A 9,349-nucleotide genomic window follows, 5' to 3' on the forward strand; every position below is an offset into this window, starting at 1 on the left:
CACTCAACAGTTTCCTGTGTGTATCAAGAATGGTCTATCACCCAAAGGACTTCCAGCCAACTTGACACAACTGTGGGAAGCATTGGAGTCAAAATGGGCCAGCATTCCTATGGAACGCTTTCCACACCTTGTAGAGTCCATGCCACGACAAATTGAGTCTGTTCTGAGTGCAAAAGGTGGGGTGCAACTCAATATTAGGAAGGTATTCTTAATGTTTTGTACACTCAGTATGTGTTATGTATAACCCCCCAGGTAAGATCTGCTCTACAGAGGGCCGGGACCTGATGACTGAAGAGGAGGATGCAGAGGGTCTGCCTGGGCCTGACCCCCGCTCTCTGGACATACCAGCTCACACCTCCCTGGGCTGGATGAGGACCAACAAAAGGACACAGATCCTACCTGAGGGTGAGGCTCTGAATGGACTGATCCATTTCAATTCACTGATTTCAATTGATTGAGATTCACAGATTTAATGTATTTCAATTCACTTCAATTAACTGTTCAAAGTAATCATTTGGTAATGCATATGTGATTTGGTGTTGTAATATTATCTGATACATACATGCATGGCACGTGAAAAAAAATATGTTTCAGCATATTACATTCTTGATTCTCATGAATAAAAGTTCCAACAAACATATAGTTCCTACATTCTTGTTCCTATCTTTCAAGCTCTCTCTATGCCCCCCCCAGATGGCCAGGCCCAGCCCCTCCCCTCCAGCTCCAGGCTGGCTGGCCAGGTTCGCGTGGAGCAAGTGACAGACTGGGCTGTGGTAGTCCAACGCTACCTGGCGCTGAGAGGACAGGGGGACAGAGCCATGCAGGAGAGGGACCCTGGTACTGGCCCTGCCCAGCACCCTGACTGATCCAGTCCATCCAGAACCAGGACTCAGTATCTCTGACTAACTCACCCACACTTGACTTATTAGGCTGTATCCTGATTCTCCATCTTTCTCCCACAGTATGCTCTTGCACACTTTCTGTCATGGATTTAACAATATTGGAAGCTCAAAGTGCACACTGTGGGAGAAGGGTGGAGAATTGGGATACTGCCTAATAGCCTTACCCAGCAGTAAGGCTGGGTAAGGACCTTAGCCAAGCCTTGACGGGACACAGCATCTTTAGGAGCCTGCACACAGCTTAGCCCGACTCCCAGGACCCCAGCCTTGACATTAACATGAGCCTTGCATACTTACTGGACAGTATGACTCCAGCCCTGCATTACCAATGGCCCAATTCTGCCACGGCCTACTACATCACAGCAACAACCTGTGAAACAGAACTACTAGGACCAAACACACTGCCTTTATTATCAGATGTCCGTGTATACATTACTCTCACTCACAATTGACCTGATTGTCCACAATCATAAATCATTCGTGATCCAGGGCCCAGTTTTTCAAAATCTATCTGATCGGATTTCGGAAATCAGTATGATTTAAATGCAAAGAAATAGAATAAAAAGAAAGGGCATATAATTTAGTTATTCGTTCCATTTCTATGCATTTAATCCTATCCGATGGCCGAAATCCGATCAGATAACTTTTGAAAAACTTGTCCCGGGCTATGGTTTATAGCATGTAGCTTCTGATATTGTCCAGTAGAGGTCAGTATTTAACAACTTTCTGTCAGGGTCGGTTGATGAGCTGTGTGAGAGATGTATGAGCCTGTAAAAAAATGGGAGAGAGAAGAGTTGATTTATTAGGGAAAGAGGATACCTAGTCAGTAGCACAACTGAATGCACTCAACCCAAATGTGTCTAACACATTTAACCCAACCCCTCTGAATCAGAGAGGTGCAGGGGGCTGTCTTAATCCACAGCGCCCGGGGAGCAGTTGTTGGGGGTTAATGCCTTGCTCAAGGGCAGAACAGCAGATTTTTCCACCTTGCCGCTCAGGAATTCGAACTAGCCACCTTTCGGTTACCGGCCCAACACTCTAAACCACTAGGCTACTTGCCACACCACTATTATAGTGGAGTATTGTACTATCATCACTACTTTCATGCGACAGTGCCTTGATTATGCGTGACGTAGCATTTCATTATAATAACACTTTTCTAGGGACAGTATTGAGAAAAAATGTGTTCTTTGACAAATGAACCTGGTGTTACTGAAACATCTGTTATTTGTTTTACTCAATGGCAGTAGATAAGTGTCTATCTCAGCTCTGCCAATCAGGACACTTACCTGGAGACTACATGTCCACAAAAGCCTCCTATTTTACAATATACATTATATCATGCTTCGTTCTACAGTTAAATATGTTTTTATAACATTTTTATGAAAAGTGTGTATTGTAGTGATGTGTTTAGAGAAAAGTATAATTGTATTATCATGATATAACATGAGTTACTCAGTAACTCCATTACTTAATGAAAATGGTCAGACCTGTGAAATAGAGCAATAGGAGATCAAACCGGTCTGCTTTCTCTGCCACATCATTTACTTTATTATGGGTCACTCCTTCTCCCCCCTCTCCCCTCTCTCTCCACCTCCACCTCCCCACCCTCTCTCTCTCCTCCTTCCCTCTTCTATCTTGACATTATGGCTAGGAGCTAGGAAACAGGCCTGTAAACATAATACCTTCCACTCTCTTTATCATTGAACTAAACTAAACACTGCAGCCAACTGTGCTTCTTCCATTAATTACGCCAGAGATAAGTGGGGGAAATCCTTCGCTCTTCTCCTTCTATAAGATTAACCGCGAGGATGTTGTTTTTACCTGGTCAGACCAGGATGAGTACAGTGTGTCCGGGGAGTGAGATTGATGTGTTTGAAGCATATAAGAATTCACAATGAATAGGACATAGCTTAACGTAACTCTAAACAGAGAATGAAAATAGGAGGTAAATAACTCAGGGTGCATCTTAAATGGCACCCTATTCCCCATATTTATTCAATGCTTTTGGCCAGAGCCCATAAGGTCATAGGGCTCTGGTCAAAAGTAGTGTGCTATATAGGGAATAGGGTGCCATTTGGGACTCAAGCCCAAGTTTCGCATCTTTCTCACCTCTTTGAGTGCCTTGCAGTACTCACTGACTCTAAAATGTCCAGACTTGTTGAGCCAACTTCTATGGTTCATAGAAACCTTTAAAAAAAATCTGTAACCCCTCATTCTATTGTATTGTTGATATGTTTTATACAACCTAAACTTCAATAAAGTTTTAAGTCTGTAATGTAAGGTATATTCACACATGCACACACACACATGCGCACGCACGCACGCAAACACACACACACACACACACTAACACAATCTGTTATTTGTGAAAGATTAAAATGTGTGTTTTGTATTGTCTATAGTTTGATGTGTGTTTTGTCTTGTCTATAGTTTGATGTGTTTTGTCTTGTCTATAGTTTTATGCGTGTTTTGTCTCATCTATATTTTGAGGTGTGTCTTGTCTATAGGTTGATGTGTGTTTTGTCTTGTCTATAGTTTGATTTGGGTCTTGTCTTGTCTATAGTTTGATTTGTGTCTTATCTATAGTTTGATGTTTGTTTTGTCTTGTCTATAGTTTGTGTGTTTTGTCCTGTGTCACGCCCTGACCTTAGAGATCCTTTTTATTCTCTATTTTGGTTAGGTCGGGGTGTGACTAGGTTGGGTTATCTAGATGCTGTATTTCTATGTTGGCCTGATATGGTTCTCAATCAGAGGCAGCTGTCTATCGTTGTCTCTAATTGGGGATCATATTTAGGCAGCCTTTTCCCACCTGTTCTTTGTGGGATCTTATTTTGAGTTAGTGCATGTTGCACCTCTGTCGTCACAGTTTGTTATTTTGTTTATAGTATGTCTTGCGAAGTTTTCACATATTAATAAAGATGTGGAACGATACTCACGCTGCACCTTGGTCCTTGTCTACAAACAACCGTGACAGAAGATCCCACCAAAAACGGACCAAGCAGCGTGGCCAGGATGAGTAGACATGGTAGGAGATCATGAGTGGAGCAGGGCCCTGGACGCGAAGTGGAGAGTATCGCCGTTCAACGGAGCTGATGTAGGCAGCAAGAGAGGAACGGCGACGATACGAGGAGTTAGAACGACAACGGAAGTCCGAGAGGCAGCTCCCCCCCAAAAATGTTTTTGAGGGGGGGCACACGGGGAGATTGGCGGAGTCAGGGTTTAGACCTGAGCCAACTCCCCGTGCTTACCGTGGGGAGCGCATGACCGGTCAGGAACCGTGTTATGCGGCGATACGCACTGTATCTCCAGTGTGCATTCACAGCCCAGTGCGCTCGTTGCCGGCTCCCCACATTTGCCGGGCTAGAGTGGGCATTCAGCCAGGACGGGTTGTGCCGGCTCAGCGCTCCTGGTCTCCAGTACGTCTCCTCGGTCCAGGATATCCTGCGCCGGCTCTACGCACTGTGTCGCCAGTGCGCCTTCACAGCCCAGTGCGTCCTGTGCCAGCGCCCCGCACTTGCCGGGCTAAAGTGAGTATCCAGCAAGGACAGGTTGTGCCAGCTCTACGCACCAGGTCTCCAGTGCGCCTCCACAGCCCAGTACGTCCTGTGCCTGATCCTCGCACTCTCCTTGAGGTGCGTGTCATCAGTCTGGTGCCACCTGTCCCGGCTCCATGCACCAGGTTTCCAGTGCACCTTCCCAGTCCAGAGCTTCCGGCGACAGTTCCCAGTCCAGAGCTTCCAGCGACAGTTCCCAATCCAGAGCTTCCGGCAACAGTTCACAGTCCGGAACCTCCTGAGACGGCCCACAGTCCGGAACCTCCTGAGACGGCCCACAGTCCGGAACCTCCTGAGACGGCCCCCAGTCCGGAGCCTCCGGCGATGATCCCCAAAAATAGAGTCGCCACCATGGATGGCGGATCCGCGAGCAGAGCGGGGTCTACGTCCCGCACCGGAGCTGCCACCGAGGCTAGATGCCCACCCAAACCCTCCCCTATAGAGTCAGGTTTTGCGGCCGGAGTCCGCACCTTTGGGGGGGGGGGGTACTGTCATGCCCTGACCTTAGAGATCCTTTTAATTCTCTATTTTGGTTAGGTCGGGGTGTGACTAGGGTGGGTTATCTAGATGTTATATTTCTATGTTGGCCTGATATGGTTCTCAATCAGAGGCAGCTGTCTATCATTGTCTCTGATTGGGGATCATATTTAGGCAGCCTTTTCCCACCTGTTATTTGTGGGATCTTATTTTGAGTTAGTGCATGTTGCACCTCTGTCGTCACGGTTTGGTATTTTGTTTATAGTTTATTGTATGTCTTGCGAAGTTTTCACATATTAATAAAGATGTGGAATGTTACTCACGCTGCACCTTGGTCCTTCTCTACAAACAACCGTGACATCCTGTCTATAGTTTGATGTGTGTTTTGTCTTGTCTATAGTTTGATGTGTGTGTTGTCTAATTGTTGGATGTGTGTTTTGTTTTGTCTCATATATAGTTTCATGTTTGTTTTTGTCTTGTCTATAGTTTGATGTGTGTTTTGTCTTGTCTAGTTTCATGTGTGTTTCGTCTTGTCTATAGTTTGATGTGTGTCTTGTCTCGTCTGTAGTTTCATGTGTGTTTTGTCTTGTCTATAGTTTGATGTGTGTTTTGTCTTGTCTATAGTTTTATGTGTATTTTGTCTTATCTATAGTTTCATGTCTGTTTTTCCTTTTCTATAGTTTTGATGTGTTTTGTTTTGTCTATCATTTAATTTGTGTTTTCTCTTGTCTATTGTTTGATGTGTATTTTGTCTATAGCTTGTGTGTTTTGTTTTTTGTCTATCATTGAATGTGCTTTTGTTTTGTCTTGTATATAGTTTGTTTTGTCTTGTCTTCTCTATAGTTTGATATGTGTTTTTTCTTGTCTATAGTTAGATGTGTATCTTGTCCTGTCTATTGTTTGATGTGTGTTTTGTCTTGTCTATCGGTTGTGTGTCTTGTCTCGTCTATAGTTTGATGTGTGTTTTGTCTTGTCTAGTTTGATGTGTGTTTTGTCTCGTATATGGTTTGATATTTGTATTGTCTTGTCTATTGTTTAATGTGTGTTTTGTCTTGTCTATAGTTTTGATGTGTGTCTTGTCTATAGTTTGATGTGTGGCTTGTCTTGTCTATAGTTAGATGTGTGTCTTGTCCTGTCTATAGTTTCATGTCTGTTTTTCCTTTTCTATAGTTTTGTGTGTTTTGTCTATCGTTTAATTTGTGTTTTCTCTTGTCTTGTTTTATGTGTATTTTGTCTATAGCTTGTGTGTTTTGTCTATCATTGAATGTGTTTTTGTTTTGTCTTATATGTAGTTTTTGTCTTGTATATAGTTTTGATGTTTGTCTTGTCTTATCTATAGTTTGATTTGTGTTTTTTCTTCTCTATAGTTTGTGTGTTTTGTCTCATATAGTTTGATACTTGTATTGTCTTGTCTATTGTTTCATGTGTGTTTTGTCTTGTCTATAGTTTTGATGTGTGTCTTGTCCATAGTTTTGATGTGTGTCTTGTCTTGTCTATCGTTTGATTTGTGTCTTGTCTATCGTTGGTGTTTTTCTCTTGTCTATAGTTTGATGTTTGTTTTGTCTTATCCATAGTTTTATGTGTGTCTTGTCTATAGTTTTAATGTGTGATTTGTCTTGTCTATAATTAGATGTGTGTCTTGTCCTGTCTATAGTTTGATGTCTGTTTTGTCTTGTCTATTGTTTGATTTGTATGTTGTCCTTGTCTATAGTTTGTGTTTTGTTTTGTCTTGTCTATCGTTTTATGCGTGTTTTGTCTTATCTATAGTTTGATTTGTATTTTGTCTTGTCTATAGTTTGATGTGTATTTTGTCTTGTCTATAGTTTGATGTGTGTCTTGTCTTGTCTATAGTTTGATGTGTGTCTTGTCTATAGTTTGATGTGTGTCTTGTCTGTAGATTGATGTGTGTCTTGTCTATCGTTGGATGTGTGTTTTGTTTTTTATTGTCTATAGTTTGATGTGTGTTTTGTCTTGTATTTAAGTAGAAGTGTGTTTTGTCTTGTCTATAGTTTGATGTGTGTTTTGTCTTGTTTATAGTTTGATGTGTGTCTTGTCTATAGTTTGGTGTGTGTGTGTGTGTGTGTGTGTCTTGTCTGTAGTTTTATTTGTATTTTGTCTACAGTTTGATGTGTGTTTTGTCTTGTTTGTAGTTTGATTTGTGTTTTGTCTCATCTATTGTTTGATGTTTGTTTTGTCTTGTCTATAGTTTGTGTGTTGTGTCTTTCTATAGTTTGATGTGTGTCTTGTCTCGTCTATAGTTTGATGTGTGTTTTGTCATGTCTATATGTGGGTCTTGTCCTGTCGTCTATATTTTGATGTGTGTTTTGTCTTGTCTATAGTTTGATGTGTGTCTTGTCCATAGTTTCTGTGTTTTGTCTTGTCTATAGTTTATATATGTGTGTCTTGTCCTGTCTATAGTTTGATGTGTGTCTTGTCTATCTTTGGATGTGTGTTTTGTTTTGTCTCATGTATATAGTTTGATATTTGTATTGTCTTGTCTATAGTTTGATATTTGTATGGTCTTGTCTATAGTTTTGATGTGTTTTGTCTTGTATATAATTAGATGTGTGTCTTGTCCTGTCTGTTTTTTGATGTGTGCCTTGTCTTGTCTATCATTGGATATGTTTTTGTTTAGTCTTGTCTGTAGTTTGATGTTTGTCTTGTCTATAGTTTGATGTGTGCCTTGTCTTGTGTATAATTAGATGTGTGTCTTGTCCTGTCTATACTTTGATGTGTTTTGTCTATTGTTGGATGTGTTTTTGTCTTGTATATAGTTTGATGTTTGTTTCGTCTTATCTATAGTTTGATGTGTGTTTTGTCTTGTATATAGTTTGATGTGTGTTTTGTCTTGTCTATAGTTTGGTGTGTCTTGTCTTGACTATAGTGTGTCTTGTCTATAGTGTTATGTGTGTTTTGTCCTGTCTGTAATTTGATGTGTTTTGATTTGTCTATAGTTTGATGTATGTTTTGTCTTGTATATAGTTTGTGTCTTGTCTTGTCTATATTTTGATATGTGTCTTTTCTATAGTATGATGTGTGTTTTGTCGTGTCTATAATTTGATGTGTTTTGATTTGTCTATAGTTTGATGTATGTTTTGTCTTGTATATAGTTTGTGTTTTGTCTTGTCTATAATTTGATGTGTGTCTTGTCTGTCATTTGATGTTTGTTTTGTCTCATCTATAGTTTGATGTGTGTTTTGTCAGGTCCGTAGTTTGATGTGTGTCTTGCCTATAGTTTGCTCTTATGGGGACTGTATTATGACAGCTCTGTTCCAAAGAATCTCCTCAGGATGGTGTATAAAGAGGTGGTGTATCATGACTTCCGCCGAAGTCGGCTACTCTCCTTGTTCGGGCGGCGCTCGGCGTCGCCGGTCTCCTAGCCATCAACGATCCACTTTTCATTTTCCATTTGTTTTGTCTTGTCTTCTCACACACCTGGTCTCAATTTCCCTCATTACATGTTGTGTATTTAACCCTCTGTTCCCCCCATGTCTTTGTGCGGAATTGTTTATTGTAAGTGCATGTGCACATTTTCTCTGGTGCGCGACAGGTTTTGTACTCATTTGTTTGTTCTGGTTTCCGGTGGTTTTATGAATAAAACTGCTCCGTTGATTACCCAGTTTTGTTCTTCTGCGCCTGACTTCCCTGCTGCCAGATACGCACTCTCTTACATGGTGACCCTATTACTTTGTCTACTTCTTGACCTTCCTGCTTGGCCTTTACTGCATTACTAAGGTGTGTGTGTGTGTGTGTGTGTACCTGTGTGTGTGTGTGTGTGTACCTGTGTGTGCGCACGCGTGTCCATGCATGTTTCTAAAAGAAGACACATGTGGTGCTCTAACGTTCTTCCAATGTGTATCTAAGGGAGAAAATATCTCTGGTCATTGGGCCATATCTTAGGTCATCATCTTCAGCATAAAGCAGAAATGTCACCATTGAGCATGCCATAGACATAGGATTACACAAATGTGCAGTCCAATTTCAGTGATCTGAGGGCCTTTTCTTGTAATTATATTTCTATGGAGCAAATCAAATCAAATTTTATTTGTCACATGCGCCGAATACAACAAGTGTAGACCATACCGGGAAATGCTAACTTACAAGCCCTTAACCATCAATGCATACTCACCAAGAAACTTGGTTTGCTCAATAACATTACGTGACCTGTCATCATCATCATCACGTTCCTGGAGTTCCTGCTCCTCCTGGTGGTCATTGTGACCTTTACCCTCAGGGTGGCGTGCGGCCTGGCCGTCCTCTGGCTGATGCCCCAGAGCCGGGGCTGCCGGCAAGAGCGGTCAGGCTCCTGCTGGCAGTGTTGGTGGTGTTCGCCATCTGCGTTACGCCTTTCCACATGCACCAGGCACTGGTGTACTTCCGAGCGGGGGGCACAGCAGGAGGTGGCGTACCACACCA

At 42.0% G+C, this 9,349-nt stretch overlaps 1 protein-coding gene across 1 annotated transcript in view; it reads left to right on the top strand.

Annotated features, from left to right (window-relative positions):
• The window catches only part of trpn1 (transient receptor potential cation channel, subfamily N, member 1), a 45,032-nt gene extending 41,733 nt beyond the window's left edge, over positions 1 to 3,299 (top strand). The window contains exons 29-30 of the mRNA XM_029734880.1: positions 253 to 405; positions 694 to 3,299. Coding sequence (XP_029590740.1) covers positions 253 to 405; positions 694 to 866 — 326 coding nt within the window. The 3' untranslated portion in view covers positions 867 to 3,299. The remainder of the gene's footprint in view (positions 1 to 252; positions 406 to 693) is intronic.
• Positions 3,300 to 9,349: the final 6,050 nt, after the last annotated feature.

The sequence above is a fragment of the Salmo trutta genome, chromosome 36 (assembly GCF_901001165.1).
Source record: "Salmo trutta chromosome 36, fSalTru1.1, whole genome shotgun sequence".
Classification (NCBI taxonomy): Eukaryota; Metazoa; Chordata; class Actinopteri; order Salmoniformes; family Salmonidae; genus Salmo; species Salmo trutta.